At 37.2% G+C, this 17,411-nt stretch overlaps 1 protein-coding gene across 1 annotated transcript; it reads left to right on the top strand.

Annotated features, from left to right (window-relative positions):
* Positions 1 to 1,355: 1,355 nt before the first annotated feature.
* Positions 1,356 to 17,233, top strand: LOC149026586 (GTP-binding protein-like protein). The gene is made up of 10 exons (XM_089154480.1): positions 1,356 to 1,508; positions 2,057 to 2,110; positions 3,820 to 3,993; positions 6,101 to 6,172; positions 9,332 to 9,391; positions 11,959 to 12,068; positions 14,168 to 14,467; positions 15,658 to 15,849; positions 16,496 to 16,547; positions 16,650 to 17,233. The coding sequence occupies exons 1-10, from the start codon at positions 1,467 to 1,469 to the stop codon at positions 16,698 to 16,700; spliced, it is 1,107 nt and encodes a 368-aa protein (XP_089010606.1). The 5' UTR covers positions 1,356 to 1,466; the 3' UTR covers positions 16,701 to 17,233.
* Positions 17,234 to 17,411: the final 178 nt, after the last annotated feature.

The raw sequence follows: 17,411 nt of genomic DNA, 5'->3' as shown, positions 1-17,411 counted from the left end.
AACACAACTTATTATACTAAATGACCTAACATTAGTTATACTCTACTAAGAAAATTTACACGTGAAAAAAAAAAAATTAATTTTAGAGATAATTACTATTGCCCCCCCTTACTTTGATTTTATTACTAATAAAAGCCTATTCTTTACGAAACTACTGTTGCCCCCTTCCTTATAACGGTGTTAAGTAGCCGTTAAGTTTGAATATGTAATGTCTAATTCGCCATTCATTAAAATTAAGAATTCAAAAGACAATGCTACCCCATTTACAGAAATCAGATTAAATGTCAAATTTATCCTAAACTTCATTTATTTTGAATTAAAGAAATGGGCAAAATCCATTTGAATTAAAGAAATGAGCAAAATTCAAATCCAATTTGATTTCCCTTTTTTTTTTTTTTTTTTTTTTGGTTTGCCAACCCCAGTTTTATAAACCGGTGGTTCGACCCGCCTCGCACACCTGGCTGTGGTGGGTGAGTCTCCCAACGAGGATTTTTTGCATCCACAAGGATTCGATACCGGAACCTTGCTTAAGCGAACCAAGGTGCTTACCACTTGGACCAACCCCGTTGGTATTTCCCTCCTTTACTAAACTTTGTTTATTTTGAAAATATTTTAGGTGTATTCAGTTTCCAATTTGAGTTGAATTCGATTTTCTTTTCCTTTCGATTTCTAAGAGTTTTATTCAATCATTCTTTATTTATTTTGTGGTCTTTTTTTTCTTTTTTTTTTTAGAATAAAACGACTTATAGTTATTTTTTTCTTCATAGTTAATTAAGAGTACTACTGTAACTTGACAAAGGGTAAATAAGTAAAAAGATAAATATAAGGGTATTTCGAATTTTTTGAGAAAATATAAAGATGCCACATAATCAAGAAACTAACAGAACTTAACGGTAGGGGCAATAGTAATTGTAAACAAAGTTAAAGGTTCGATTAGTAATTTTGAAAAGTACATGGGATACAGTAGTAATAAAATCAAAGTATAGGATCAATAGTAATTATCCCTTTATTTTACAATTTGATGACAAGACTACAACTGATATAATTTAAAACTTAAGTAATTTAATGTAATAAGAAAATTCAAGAAATGTAAAGTAAAAACTGAGAAAACCAGTTCAAGTAATGAAAAAATCTTGATCAGGGAAGCATTGAGGGACTTTAAAGTATAAATTTACCAATCTCACCCAGAAAGTAATTTACCAATGGATGTCCACGGCTCTTTTCGTCAATTAACATGAAAATATGAAATACAACTACAAATTTAAAATCTAGAACCCGAGGGCATTGTCGTAAATGTTCGTACCATATATATATACCCTATATATCAGTCTCATAATCTGTAAGACTATTACACCTACAGAATCAGCGCGAAACATCCAGGCTTAGCAGTATCTTGCATTGCTTGCTCGCTGTAATCGAGGGAAGTTTCTCTATTCTTCAGATTTTGGTTTTTCGGAGTTTCAGAAATGGCGACCGTGATGCAGAAAATCAAAGATATTGAGGACGAGGTATGTGTTGATTCGTTCTTCCAACCACGATTTATCCTCCTGCGAACCCTATCACGTCTCTATTATCAAAGGTCTGTTCCCATGTTGAGGTTCACTTAGAATAATATGATTCGCTTTTTCAGGCCTCAACATTGGTGCCCAAGATACTAAATTATTCCTTCCTGTTCGTAACTAGATTTTCATTTTGTTCTTAATTTGCGGTGAGAAGCTAGTTCGAGAATTAGAGTATGAATGAATTTTTTTTTCGAACTCCAGCCGGATCACCAAGAGTGGAAATGCAACTCATATTTTCTTTCAATTTGTAATTTTTGTATGTTTAGCATTTCCCCAACCTAAACTGTCACCTCTGACTCATTGGAGTGTAAATCTCTTTCCTAACTCGTAGTCTTAAAAGATCAGCACTGAGTTTTTCCATTCCGTGTCGGGATTATTGTTTTGGTGAATGTCGTTTATATTCGCAACTCCATCAGGTCATTGCACTTTATTAAGCACCCTTTTATTTGTTTTGGGAAGGATTTAGTAGTTGAAAATACTCTTCTTTATTGCAGATGGCGAAGACTCAAAAGAACAAAGCAACGGCCCATCACCTGGGGTTGCTTAAGGTACTTATCACTTTACTTCCACTATATGCTATTATTTTTTTTTTCACTAGATTTCCTAAATTACTCGTTTTTTTTTTTTTGGGGGGGGGGGGGGGGGGAAGGAAGAGAAGGGAATATTTAACTAAAAGTTTTCAAATAGGATGGCTTTATTAGGAGTTGTAATGTTTTACAATGTTATATGTGTGACTCATGAAGAATTGTGCATTTGATACACAACTTACCTCCTACCTTTGACTACTAGTAAGGTATGATTCTTTTGGGTGTTTAATTCTTCATTAGTTTTTGTTGGACTTCCATTAGAGTTATCTTGAAACTCTTATGGTTTTGTATAGCTAGTGTAGCGTTGTCCGTTTTGGGCAGCAGGTTGCAGTCGAGACTTTATGTTGGCGCTGTATTTATTCAGCCAATCACCAGTTTTTGCATGGACATTTTCTGCTCTTTTTTGTCCCTACTTGTTTTCATGTCTTGATTGTTATTAGGGTCTACCTTGTAAGTGACAGTCCACTTAATGCTTGAATGCAGTGACAAGTAGATAATGGCTAGCAAAAGTGTATATGCCCACCCATAAAGGTTGGACTAGATTAGCTTCCTGCAACATTGGATTCTTAATGAGTATGCGCTTGGAATTGATTGATGTTATGAGGAGATGAAGGCTTAATATAGTTTGCATTCAAGGGACTGGATGGAAGGTAACAAAGCTAAAGTACTAGGCAATTGTGAATTTTGCTATCCAGGATGTTAAGGTGATAGAAACAGAGTGAGAATAACAGTGGGTCATGATCGTAAGATTGATGAAGTGGAGGTCAAAATATTGTGTAATAGGATTATATTCATCAAACAAGTATTGGAGAAAGAGTTGCCAATATTCTTTGTGCCTATTCACCCCATATAGGATTGGATGGAAGTTGTAAAAGCTAATTTTTGGACAACATGGGTGAGTTAGTGTAGGGTTTTGGCTTACATAAATAATTATTATTGGTGGTGACCTGAACAGCCTTGTTGGGAGCAATTGCAGAGGCTATGAAGGTGTCCATTGAGGCTTCAGGGTTGGGAGAGTATTGAGAAGGGGACCTAATCCTAGACCTCATGGTAGCTTATGATATCTCTGCTGTGAACGCTGCTTTGATGAAAAGTTGAACACTTAGTTACCTACTAGGAAGTGGGATTTATACCTGTCAATTTGATTTCTTCTTAACTAGAAGGGCTGACAGACTGTTGTTAAAGATTGTAAAGTTATTCCTAGGGAGAACCTAGTTGGGAAACCGGAAAATGTTGGTTGGGTTAGCTTTATTTGATATGGGTACAATATCTTGAATCCTTGTAAACTTATGTTGGAACATCTGATCTTTCCACACAGTAGTTCTTTTTTCCTCCCCCTTTTGCCAAGTAGTTCTTTTTTGGTAACAGATATTATTATTCTGTGTCCTGATAAACATTTCCATCTATTTTGTCTTCAGGATGTTAATTTTATTGTACATCCATCCACTATTATTTGCAATTAATTTTTGTCAATTCACATCCCAGCTGTTTTTGGTTGATTCTGCAATTTGAGTTGCTGGATGGACTTTTTCCTTTCTAGACATAGCAATGATGTGAACTTTGTTATTTAATTAACTATATTTCTGTATTTTTTTTGGGGGGGGGGGGGTGGGGAGTTTCAAGTTACTGTTAACAGAAGTAATCTGCTGTGATCTCATTTGTTGATCTAGGCTAAACTTGCAAAGCTCAGACGGGATCTCCTTGCTCCTCCATCAAAAGGAGGCGGTGGTGCAGGTGAAGGGTTTGATGTTACCAAAAGTGGAGATGCAAGAGTTGGTCTTGTGGGCTTCCCCTCAGTTGGGAAATCAACCCTTCTGAATAAACTAACAGGCACTTTTTCAGAGGTATGCCACTTCTGCATGTCACAGTTGGATTAGTGTTTATTACATTTTCCTTTTATAATTTATATATATCATGTGAATTGAGAAATCTGCTTTTCTTAAGTTTGTTGGTCTTGAGTAGTGGTGGTAGTCTTTGTTGCTTCGTCATCTATCTATAGAATGTTTAGCTTGGTTTTCCCTATCATCAGCCTGTAAAATGCTTCCTCTTGTGCTAATACCTTTAAAGGCTGCAGTTTCTGTTTATTCCCCACTTGAGAGGAGACATACTCTTTATAGGTGTCTCTTTCTACGTGTCCTTCCCCTCTTACCCCACTCCCAAGAAAAAAGAAGAAGAAGAAACAGCCGAAGTCACTCAGACACACACACAAGGAATTTTTTTTCTTCTCTCTTTCTGTGTACTTTTGTTTTTTAGACCATTTCTCCTGTGGGTCATCTGATACATATGTGCTCCAGTAAGAAGTAATGTGGTACAGATCTAGAAGAATGAGAAGAATTAACAGGGTAGACCAATAATACATGGGGTTTAGTAGTGAGGGAAGACATGGAAGATCTTGGTTTAGCAATGAATCTTAATTCATAAAGGTGCAAAGGATGTTAAGAAGTCCAGTATGTTATAAGCCTATAAAAAGCAAGCAGTTTCTGCTGCAAAATGGCCCTAACGTACTGGCTTGTATAACATTCAGCCTTCAGAACCATTGAGATGGAATTTTGACGCTATTTATTTGTCTTGTGTTACTTTTTCTTTATTTTTTTGGTTGGCAGGATGGGGGGGGGGGCAATGGGAAAACCCCAAAAGCAGAAAGTCTACATTGCCCATCAATCAGAGATGATTTGAGTAAAAGAATGTGTTTTTTTGAGAATTTTGGTGCTGTTGAGTAATGCACTGGGGACTGGTACCCCAAACCTGATTTCTCTCCTCCTCACTTCCTCCCAAGAAAATTGATCCCATTTCTCTGCCTTCCCTTCCCATCACTCTGATTTCTGCCCTTAGCAGCACTGTTGCTTCCTTTAGCTTAGATTTGATTATTGGATCTGCTTGCATCTTTCCATATGGGCAAGCCTGGCCATTTTGATTCCTTTATGTTCAAGTTTAGAATTCACTTGCCCGATGGAAAACTTTTCTTTTGTTTTCATTGATGAAGGGAAAATTGACAACTCTGTCTTGTGTTCTGTGTTGGAGATGTTGTCATAGACCAAACAGATCACCTTAGAGTCTGAGCATCATGTTTTCATTGAATTCTCAATCTCTCAGTTATATGATGGTGCGTATTGGGAATTGTTTGATTTTGCATTGAGCATTGTTAAATAGGTCGAGGGTGGTTGGTAGAACATCTCCACCCCAGTGGAGATGAAATTGATGAGTTTTGTTTTGAGAGTTTTGGCCCTGTTGAGCAGTACTGAGATTCGTATCCAAAGACTCCTCTTATTCCTCCCAAGAAGAATGGTCTCATCTCTGTTTCTTTCTCCATTGATTTGGTTTCTTCCCTTCACAACACACTTTTTTCTTTGTATCTTATCTGCTTATGGATTGATTATTGGGATTATCGCACTTGCTTGCATCTGAGATTTTTAAGACATCTCTCTCTCTCTCTCTAAACATGTATTCTGAATCTCAATCCTAAAGTAGCAGGGATTTCTTGAAACCTGGTGTAGTGGTGTTTTGGAGCTTTCATCATGGTTTTTAATTAAAAACAAATCTGATGTGCCTATAGGCAAACACTATATATTTTTATAGTTTTTATAACAATTGTGTCTGGATGGTTTAGGTCTAATACATGAACAAAAAACAAAACTATTAGCTATTTTCAAACGAAACAAGTGAAAAGATTTCTGAACATCTCGGCATCACATAAATGTCCTATTATGCGCTTGCTCATTTGCTTCTGATTTATCTTTTTAAGTTTATTCACCCATCAAAGAACACCATTTCTGGTTAGTATTTTTTATTAAATGCTATCACGTTTTTATGCCTTAGCCTGAAAGTTTAAGACTTGGATATGATGCTTTTATGGATCTTTTACCTGTCCTTGTCAACAGTATGTGTAAGGTATGTTATGAAGTCTGAATTTGAGATTTTTTCACAATTCTTAATAAGTCACATGATTTGCAGGTTGCATCCTATGAATTTACTACGTTAACCTGCATCCCTGGTGTTATAACTTACAGAGGTGCTAAAATTCAGGTATTTCTCCGTTAAAGCTTAGGAGGTTTTGCATTTCTGTGATTATAGTCCCAAAATTAGATTTTTGGGTGCTGTATCTTCTCAGTAGACAACTTTTGCGATACCTCGTAGTACTATAATCCTGATTTGAAATTCTTTTATCTCCCATTATTTGCATTTAATTGACAGTTGATTGTTATTTTTCAAGCTACTTACAACGAAATTTCTGTTGTGGCTATTTTTTGATCTCCAAATTCAAGGGATGCTTCCGTGAGGATGGAGAATTTTGATATTCCATCCTTTCTGTTGCTATGACATAAAATTATCATCAATTAGTTTCTAATTCCTACTACGGCAGTTCAACTAACTTCATCTTCCCTAGTCAATGGAATCTAATCTAGGGTTTGTCAATCAGGGCAGTAATTAGTTTCAGATGTTGATGCTGAATATAAGAATGCATCATAGCTTTCACAGATCCCTTTTGTTTTCTTTTATTATTACTGATTTTTTATAATTCATACTCTACAGGCCCTCTTTTTTGTAAATAGTTAAGTCATTACAGAAGCCCTGAGGGTGGGGTTTTTTTTTTGTGTGGGGGGATGTAAACTAGGTCTAGGGTTAGGGGTATTTCAGTAATTCACCTAGACTTAGGGTTTGCCCAGGAAGTTCCAGCAGAAAGGGGGGGGGGAAGTTTTAGGGTTTCTGGGGTGGTTTAAGGCCTGCTGAGACTGATAACCAGCTCCGAAGTCTAATGCAAACAGAAAACAGAATTTCGGATTTTGAAATTTGAACTCAACAGTGAAACTAGGGTTCTGGCTAGGGTGGGGGAAGGGTTTTCTTTGCTGGTTCAGCTGTCCAAAACTGACTCTATTGCTGTCCTTTCAACTAGATTGAGTTCCAATGGATCAGACTAACGAAAATCAGATTTCTTTAAAATTAAAATTTCTGCAGAATTATAAGGTTGAAGATGAAGTGCAGGTTTTAATTAAGTTAGGGTTGAAGGGTTGAATTGAAGAAAATAGCAGTGGGGAGTTGCTCCTATGGTTCCTGCAACCCTAATGGGGATGAGAGGGGCTGAGAATGTGGATTTCCTATTGGAAGTGGGAACTGGCTGCTGTGGGAATGAAGGAGAAAAAAGGGGGGGGGGGGTCACAGTGGCTGTAGGAGGGGTTGGAGTTGTAGGATAACTAAAGGGTAAGGGGAGGGGGCTGTGGATGCTACAGTTGATGGGGGAGGGCTTCTGGGGTTTGCGCAAGAGAGGGGGAAGGGTGGAAAGGCTGCTGTACTTCTTGGAGATTGGGAAGGCTTGCTGGAATGGTTGCTTGGATGCTTGACGATCTCTTGAGAGGTGCTAAATTGAAGAAGATACTAAAGAACTTGAAAGCTTTTTTACTCAACCAAGGCCTACCCACATAGGAGACCCTAATCCTCAAACAATCAATTCATTAATTCATCCAAGACTGAAAATAACAATGCATGAAGAGGCTATTTATAGCCTAAAATAACTGACTCTGACTCCAACTGCGATCTCCTTACTGATAGGGTCCCATTACATATTGGACTAGATTCTTATCCAAAACTCCTAACACTAACAGATAAGATAACTTTAACGATGAATCAATTTACCATGAGATTACAATCCTTAGATTGGAATCTTCTACTGACACTTAACTTTAACTCAAACTGGGACTCTTAAGCAAAACCAAATGTAACTCAAATTACCAAACTGGACTCAGCAAAAATTCTGGAAAATTCTAAAAACAATTTCAGAAATAAATTAGGGGCTAAAATGCCCAAAATGCTCCCAAGAAGGGGTTTGGCAAGCTCAGGTGGCTTCTTGAAGCCATTCTGGGGGCCCACTTGAGCTTTCAGAAGGGGGTCCTGGTGTTCACATCACAGGGGTTGTGGGGAGATGGTGAACAAAAACCACATGGCCAAAATGGCAACCTAGTAGGTGACAAAAGGGTAGGGTGCTTGTTCCTTTGGGAGTCACAGAAAGGCATTTTGGGAAACAAGAAGAGTGACCAAGTAGGTTTGTCCCAGGCTTCTTATGCAGTGGGAACTAAATATTCTCCTCATGTATTGAAATCTTAGGCAAACTAGCATATTTTGATGATTTCACTGTATTTGATTGCATATTTATTGCTTTAATGACATCAAAAGAACTTATAGCAGTTCCGTTCTGATAGGCCTCTGGTGATTCAAGTGTACATCTGCAACAGAAGAGGGGGCCACAGGGGATCATTCCCAGCTGAGCACATAGAAGTGAAGATCAGCTAAAGAAACAGGGACATATGACAAGAGAAGATAGGGGAGCACCCACACCCATGCATACAAGAGCAGGTCTGGGATTCTACAGGAGGTGTTGGCCCACATAGAAAGAAAGGACTGTAGAATGAGGGGTAGGTAGTTAGGAATGTAACGGTTATATTGAAAGAAGGAGAAAGGGGGGGAGGGGGGAATGGGTAAGCAAGAAGTGAGTAATAAGGGTAAGCACCGGGGGGGGGGGGGAGCCAGACTCATGTAGGTGGTACGGAAATGGTGTATTCAGGTGTGAGTTTGTAGTCTCTGTAGTACATCCTGCCGTTAATGAAAGAACCATTTTCAGTCTGCGACTGAGCTTATGTTATGCTGTCTGCATTGCTTTGTGTGTTCTGTGAATGAACTGTTAGCGTGTGTAAGTGTGGAAGTTCAACTAAGGTGATCAGGTGCCTTAACACATTCAATGCTAGTTGCTTCAGTACAAGTTGTTTTAGGTGAACGCTCTTTTATTCGGCTGATTTCTGCATTGGGACTTGTAGTCATCAATGGGGATATGTTTGATAGAAACAACATAAGGCGGCCTATTACTTGATTTCATGAATCTGGATTTTATATCCTTCACTGTTTATTCTTTCAACTTTATACATACTCAGGTCAAAATTTTCTTTTTATCTTTAATAGTTTATTTGATCCAGATGTATTTGGAATAAAAATATTTCTTTTGTGCTGCTAACATGAGGAATTACCGTCATTGTTGGAGAGTAAATTAACTGATGAGGCTCATTCAGTAGCTGCAGTAGGTTTCAAGCATGCTCTTGTTTTAGTAGTCTCCGAACTATGGGTATTATCATGCTCATATTGTCAGTAAAAATTTCAACGCCACTTTCTTTTAATCCTGTCATTTTCTCCCCCTGGCAGTTATTGGATCTCCCTGGGATTATTGAAGGTGCAAAGGATGGGAAAGGTAGAGGAAGGCAGGTAGAATTCCTTTATTCTTGTTTCTAAACAGCTAGCTCTGTAATTTATTGCTTCTCAGTTTTGAATTGCAATTGTAGACTGTTATCAGATAGATATGCAATGTAAATATAAAATCTCTGGATGACATGTTTCAAACCCCTCCAAATTTACTTTTTCTTGATTGTATTTTATGTTCTTTTTTCGTTGAATTGAAACTCGCCAACCAATCCTTAAAGCTGGTTTCATGTGAAGTACCAAATAGCTCTGCTCCAGATTGCAGTTGGTGACATTATCACCGCTGGGTTGAGGCATGATCTTTATTTTCAGGATTACCTTCGCATTAGTTCAAGGAAACTCTTTTGGTGTTCTTTTTTAATTGGCTTCATGTTCTAGATATAGATTTTTTTGACCTCATTAACGATATTAATCTGTTGCTTCTGTGGTGACAACATCCATCCTTTAGATGTCAATCAGCTAACTCCATTGATGACTCTGTTTGTGTTGTGGATTCTGTTCCCAATCAATGCTTCTCTGATCTCTTAGGCCCTTTTGTGTCTGGGTGCTGCAAGTTGTATTCTATATTAGGTCCTGTTTTTGAATTGACTTGTGGAATGTTGTAGGCAAACTGGGGAGACCACCCCTCACTCTCGTCAACTGTACATATGTCGCCTTCCATTGTCTTAGCAAAGATTTCAACGTACTCCTGCGCGCCGGGAAGCCTCTGGCCCCCTAAACCTAAGTCAGTCTTCTTCGTTTGAGCTTCTTTGATATCAAAGTGTACCCCGAGTATGAGTCATGACTAGGCTTAAAGAATATGGCATGAAAAACACTAATCAGTACTTCGTCTAGGGCTGTAAATGGATAACTGATACCCACTTTTGATTCAGATTTATATACATTTAAGGGAATCTGAATCCATCCAATTATTAATAGGATGCGGATATTGTAATACCCTTTTTCCACTGATTATTGTTTGACCGATTCATTATTCGATTAAACTTACCTTGTTGGGTTTGTTTCTAATTTTTAACTTAAGATATGTGATTATTTTTCTAGGTTTTCTATTATAATAAATATAAAAAAAGTGTAAGAAAATCGACATTAAGAAGAGCAGCGAAAGAAAATTGCTAAATTCTCAAATCTCAACCCTAGCCTTCACCAATAAAATGGTAAAGATGTCAATGAGTTATCGAGAACTTGCGTCAATCTGCATGCATATCCATTTAGGAGAGTGTGTATAAAAAGAATAACTATCTGAATCTGACTGAATCCATCTGGAAACTGATACATATTATCTAAATCTGTCTGAATATAGTAGTGTGTAGATATAGTAATGCCACTATCCAATCAGAATCTGATCTGCTGACACCCCTAACTTCAGCACATGATTGATATGCTGTAAACCATCCATTATGTCAAGTTCGTCTCTGCCTATTCTTCCAATTTGACCACTTCCCCTTGTGATCTCAAGGCAAAAATTACCAAACAATTTAAGGTTTGCTTGTATTAAATTGAAGTTGGGACTGAAAATCAACGTGGATGAGTATCTTTTGAGGTTATTTTTGTTTTAATTTATTGTTTTCCTTTTAATTTTTGTGTTTTCCTTTTAATTTTTGTGTTTTCCTTTTTCATCTATAAAGAGAGTAACATATTGGTCCAATGTTTGATATATTAGTGCATCATGTCAGTTGCTACGTTACCTGTACTGTATTCAAAGTAATTTAGTTCAAACATATATTTATAGTATTTCTCTGTCTTGAGGAATTGCTGTGGCTTTATTTCCTTGTTTATGCTAGCATATTCGTCCCATCTCTTTAGTGATTCTTTTGGAACAAACTTCTAAATACTTTGGTTGTTGCTATACTTTTAAAACGTAGGGCTTGCTGGGAATTCTTTGGTGTAATGATGACGATCCTGTATGTGTGTTATTGAATGCAGTCATAAAAACATTAAAAGCATTGGTTCCAAGCCCGCAGCTGTAGAAAAGACCCTGTCAGCATATAATAGTATAGTTAATTCTATTTTGAAGATTACTATTGGATAGTTTTAAAAGGACAAAATTTCTTATCCATCATCTACTTGGTAAGTTTTCAGGTTTCAGAATTGAAAATGGACAAAACAACCACATTATGCTTGAAATGATGACTATTTTCCCAATTTTCTGCTGCAAGAAGTAGAAAATATGGAGAGAGATGATGGAAGGAATTTGATTAAAAGTGCTATCCAAATTTTTTTTGGGCCAATTCCCCTGCTTGTACTAGATTCTTGCTGAATTACTAGTTCCATGTTTGATGGTCAACTTGATTATCCTTTATATCCAGCATTTATCTTTTGAATTGCCTCTTTAAATCTCAAGTAAACGTGCATAGTATGGTGATCCTGTTTAGATAAGTTTACCTTCTGCAGATCTTTTTGGATTTCATGAAGCTGTGGATCCTATGATGCATATGATGTTTTCAATGGATGTTAGCGTGGTGCATTATCTGATTAATCTATTGGGCTAGTCATGGTTATTTTCTGCTTTGATGCTTTTGCTGCATATGCTGGATCTACCAGACTGCTCAATGTGAAATGTTGTGGCATCGCAGGTTATCAGCACTGCTAGGACATGCAATTGTATTTTAATTGTTCTGGATGCAATAAAACCAATAACTCACAAGCGTTTGATAGAGAAAGAACTTGAGGGTTTTGGCATAAGGTAATTTTAGATCAATTTTACCTTCTTATGTTTTGCATTTAGCTCCGTGTAAACTGTAAAGTTCTTCTAGTATCCAAGGACAATAGGTAAAGTCTTCTGTTTAGTATTTACTTGAGTTAGAGGTGTTCAAAATTTGGTAGGTTATCTGCTTATTCCACAACTATTTTGTCTGTTCGATCAATTACATGATGATGCTTTCATTTGAGGAGAAAAATTAACATTCTTGGTAAGACCCTTGGGAGGTTACATTCTCTGTAATATCTAATTTTTCTCGAACCTTGCATTTCACTGAACTTCCACTCTGAGCAATTTGGGTCTCTTCTCTTGCTGACTAACATCAAAAAGTACTGAAAGCCGATGAAAACCTTCTGGAAATGTATAACTGGAGCCTAATTCATGATAATTGTACAGCCACAAGGTGATTTTGTGTAATTATTTGTTCAGGTTGTCTGGTACAAAGCTTTTGTACCCCTTCTGTAGGTCCCTCAATTAATCTCTTTTCCATGGATAGCCGTGTCCTAAATAGGAGTTACTATGACTCCACACTGTCAACTTAGTAGATAAACAAAGCCTACTGGCATTCTCAAAATCCAATCACTGTAACTATGATTATGTTTTATGGGACTCCTCGAGAAACATGCTAATGGGAGAATGTCCTTACTAGCTTGAACAGAGGACTTCTTCTGTTTCCTGTTCCACCTTCCAAATCTTCAGCAACTCATTTCTCAATCTAAGAAGAGAGTAGTATGTTCCCAAGGGTGGAGTAACAATGTGGGTTATCTTATTCAAGAACTGAGGGATCACTGCTGGCAGTTGCTTCAAACAGATTAAGGAAAAAAGGGGTAAATCTAGTTTGTAGGTTGTAGCAAAATTTGGTTGATCAGTTAGCCATGGTTATCAAAGCGTCCGCCTAGGCGGTAAAACGGTTTTTGAATTGCTTAAATTGTGATCGCTTAACTAACGGGCTGATTTCTTGTCGCTGTTTTGCTTAGGCACTACCCGCCTTTTGCGCCATATTGCCACCTAGATGCTAAAGCAGCTTTTTTTTTACATTTTGTAATTTGGGCGTATTATTTTTTCCTTTTTTTTTAATCATAATTTATTCTACAATGCTATATATAAATTTAAATATGTGAGCCATTTCGGAATCGAGGCCCAAAGTGTCTGTCGGCAACAAAATGTGAAGCATGAATCGTATTCAACATTGATAATCAATGAATCATTAAATAATCAATGACTTGGAAATCGGAATAATGAGATCTATTAATTTATCATGTCGGCACTGTTTGGTTAAAAAAGGGGAAAAATGGATACATCAATTCTGATTCCAATTCGAATATTATTCATGTATATTCAACAAAAAGTCGTGTTAAAAATAATTTGTGAAATAATTTCACTAAACTATATATGAATAATATTATTATTCATAATTGTGATTCTTGAATGTTTTTATTTTTATTTTTATGAATGTGATTGTTGAATGTTTGTTTAGTACTTTAGTTTATTATAAAAAAATATTTTTATTAAAAAGTAGTTTAAAAATAGTTATATTTAAAATATTGACTAAACCGCTTTGGTCGCTTTATTGCCACCTAAGCGCAGCTTAATTGCCTAATCGCCAAGACGGAGCCCCAATTGCTTTGCCGCTTTAATAACCATGCAATTAGCTTTTCGTTCGTATCCATAAAACCTCCGTGGACTTTTCAAATGAGTTCTATTGGCACATTGTACAAATAGAGAGAATACAACTAATCTTCCTCCCCCCCCCCTCCTCCCCAGAAATAATAATAATAATAAACCTTGTATAATTGGTGTAGGAGTATGTTTTCCTTGATAATTGCAATTCTACTTTATATAATTTTTCTGGAGTTAAATTATTATAGTTTTTAATTACTGTCAGGTATTCATGATTATTGGAAGCTATGTGTACTTTGAATTGTTTGTTTTGTGCCTCCTTGATTTGTTTAGATTGTAATGACTAACTTGCCTTGTTGGTCCACTCTTGCAGAAGTTTCTGATATAAAATATAAACCATTCTGCTGCTTTTTTGTATTTATTTCTTCGAAAGGTTCATTTATTTTATTTAAATATGACTACAGGTTAAACAAGGAACCACCTAATTTGACTTTTAGGAAGAAAGATAAAGGTGGAATTAATTTCACATCAACGGTGACGAATACACACCTTGATCTTGAAACAGTGAAAGCAATATGTGGTGAATACAAAATTCATAATGCTGATATAACTCTTCGGTATGATGCAACTGCGGATGATCTCATCGATGTAATTGAGGGTAGTAGAATATATACACCCTGCATCTATGTCGTGAACAAGGTGGATCAAATAACACTTGAAGAGCTGGAGATTCTGGACAAACTTCCTCACTACTGCCCAGTCAGGTAAACACATCCTTAAATTCATTGTGGTGTAGTTGCTTTGCTCATCCTGCTTCATCAGTTACATTTTCTTCTTGGGCATTGTTTACTTTTCTTTACATTTTCTTCTTGGACATCGTTGACTTTTCTGTGGAAAGACAGTTTGTGAGTACTGTAGAGCATGGTTTTCTGGTCATCTAGGCAAGTTTAGGAATTAATGAGTTGCCAGGAATGAGGAAGCCTAACCTGCGCCTAGGCACTAGGCAGGCACTTAGTTTCAATTATATTGAGGCACTTACCATAATGTATGGTTGATGTATCAGGTAACGAGGACAAGATTCTAGTAATGAGTACATCAATATAAAAAGAATATGGTAAGCTAGTGTCAAGCTATAAGATTGATAACTTGCAAAAAGAATATGTGGTGGCACCTTCAAATCTTGACAATGTGTTGGTCATCAGATCACTTGAAATCCTTGCCATATATGGTATTGGAAGAATGGTACCCTGTTTCTCTGGGGCCCCATGATTTCCTTGAAGTCTTCTGCATTTTATTACAATACCCTAGGGATCAAAGGCCCAACATGTATAAAGCCCAACCCTATAATTATTCCTACTAAAACAAGCCTATTTCAGTGATAAATCTGCATTTTGATCATATGCGTCACTCTCTATTTAATTATCATTTTATACCAATCCAATTAAAACATTAGAGAAGGCACTTAATCCTATAAAATAATTGGGATAAAAAACCCTAGTGGAGAAAGGCCTTCACTTGGATCAAGAAGAAGAAGAAGAAGCCTTGTCCAGCTAGGTACAAGGCCTTCACTTCGATGACGCATGAGAATGCTGTGAAAAAAGAAGATGATTCTTTTTGCATTGGTAAAATCAGAACTTCAGATGACATTGATAGATGCGCATTCTTTTAATTCCTTTGATTTTATACTTTGTAGTTAAGGTTGACAAGGTTATGGTAGTGGTGGTGGTGGTTGTCATTGGCAGCATAGAACTTTTAATTGTATGACACATTTGAGAGTAACCTTTTATACATGACTGAAGTGTAATTTGAATGTCATCAGTAACTACCTAGAACCAAAGTCACCATGTACCATGACTATTCTGCAATCACTAATATATCTCTTAGTACTACGTAATAATCAATCTGCTTGCAAATATATCTGTTTCATGTCTGATAATTGAGTTTTATTCTGCAGTGCACATCTGGAGTGGAACCTTGATGGCCTACTGGAGAAGATATGGGAATATCTTAACCTGACTCGTATATATACAAAGCCCAAGGGATTGAATCCTGATTATGAAGACCCTGTAATCCTCTCCTCCAAGAAGAGGACAGTCGAAGACTTCTGCAACCGCATTCATAAAGATATGCTCAAACAATTCAAGTAGTGAGTGCCCGTTCCTGTTCGTCTTCCTTGATTTTTACGCATGTATGTGGCTAAAATGTTGCAGGTGGGAAACGTGGGACGGAATGGAGTACCACCTCTGATGTGTTCAGTGGAATCCTAATCTTGGAATTCTACTGACCACATCAATGGTTGTGCGTAAAACTGTTCTGTGTTCAATACTTATGTCCCGCCACCAATCACCCTACACACACAATCATGCACTCCTGCTTGTAAAGGCGCGCACAGATACATCCCGCTACAGTTATGTGTGTGCGTCTGTGTGTGTGTGTAGTTTGCTGCAGTGTGATACATGCAGCATTTGGAATTCAACATTTGGCGGATCCCACCGAGGCCTTACTTGTACTGACCTCTGATTTATCTATGGTGCTGCAATATTTCTATGGCAGTATTTTGTTTGGCTATAAAACAAATGATCCATTTGGTGGTCCAATATCATCAGATCAAACTGGGATCAGTCAAATTGTTGGTTCTCAGTTTTCCTGCATGTGCAGTGTGGCTGACACAATTGGGGAGGATGGCATCTTCCGCCTTCTAGTTTGCTGTTTGCATGCTTGGTTTGAATTTGTCTTTCCCATGTTTCATCTTATACTAGCTATTGACTAACACATGATGACCAAACAACCAGTGCTTTAGTTTGGGGATCGAGCGCGAAGCACAAGCCGCAGAGAGTGGGAAGGGTTTGTTTCCAACTTTCCACCCTCAAAATTGTTTATTGACTTGGTATGGCCTTCCTCATTTTTTGTCTGCAAGTGCTGATGACTGAATTTGAAACTTGTCAGGAGCACGAACTTGAGGATGAAGATGTGGTGCAGATAATTAAAAAGGTGTGATTGAAGGTTATGAAAGTTGAGTGAGAAACTTGGAAGTTTTCATCTTGATGGGGAATGATAGTTCATCAGAAAGCTATAAGAGTTGGAACTTTTTGGTAGAGTTGAGCATGGCATCATGGTGCATTTCCTTCCCTAGTTTTTTGTCATCTGTAAAATTCCATTCGCTGCCCGGTTATGTTTTGGGCTCTCCCAGTAAGTGTATGAGTAGACCAAGTGTAACTTAAAGTAGCTATTTGAAAATGTGTATGACAAGCAAAAGAAACACGACATCATCATCAATGGTGATTTGGTGGTTTTGGTTAGATTCATATGGAGAGTACCCATATCCCCTGGCTTTCCCTGTTTTTGGGAGATGTGGAATCGACTGATCATATTTTAATGAACTCTGTTCTCAAATGGGGCTACAGTAATGAGAAGAGGTAAGAAATTTTTCGGGAAAATAAAGCGGCACGTCTCATGAAGGAAAACCACTTAGCGGCTTTTGGGGTTTTTATTTTTTGGTACTAAAGGGTTTATTAAGCCGGGGATGGAAATATTAATATGCTTTAACAAAAGTTAAATTTACGATCTCTTCACTAGGAGGTGTTGGTTTCACCATTAGAACAACTCTGCATTGGCAGCGGCTTTGGGGTTTGTTGAGTGATTTTGCTTCAGTCTTGTGCATTTGTTTAGCAAACTGCCCGATGCTCTAAACATAAATCGTGACTGTTG

Source organism: Hakea prostrata, chromosome 1 (genome assembly GCF_041222555.1).
Source record: "Hakea prostrata isolate BN-2017 chromosome 1, UWA_Hpros_2, whole genome shotgun sequence".
Classification (NCBI taxonomy): Eukaryota; Viridiplantae; Streptophyta; class Magnoliopsida; order Proteales; family Proteaceae; genus Hakea; species Hakea prostrata.
Note: the sequence above shows the minus strand (reverse complement) of the source record. Positions and strands in the feature narration are given on the sequence as shown.

Coding starts and splice junctions, on each gene's coding strand:
- LOC149026586 (XM_089154480.1), top strand. CDS start 1,467: ATGGCGACCGTGATGCAGAAAATCAAAGATATTGAGGACGAG. Junction 6,173..9,331: donor ACAGAGGTGCTAAAATTCAG/GTATTTCTCCGT, acceptor TCCCCCTGGCAG/TTATTGGATCTCCCTGGGAT. Junction 15,850..16,495: donor ATGCTCAAACAATTCAAGTA/GTGAGTGCCCGT, acceptor CCAAACAACCAG/TGCTTTAGTTTGGGGATCGA.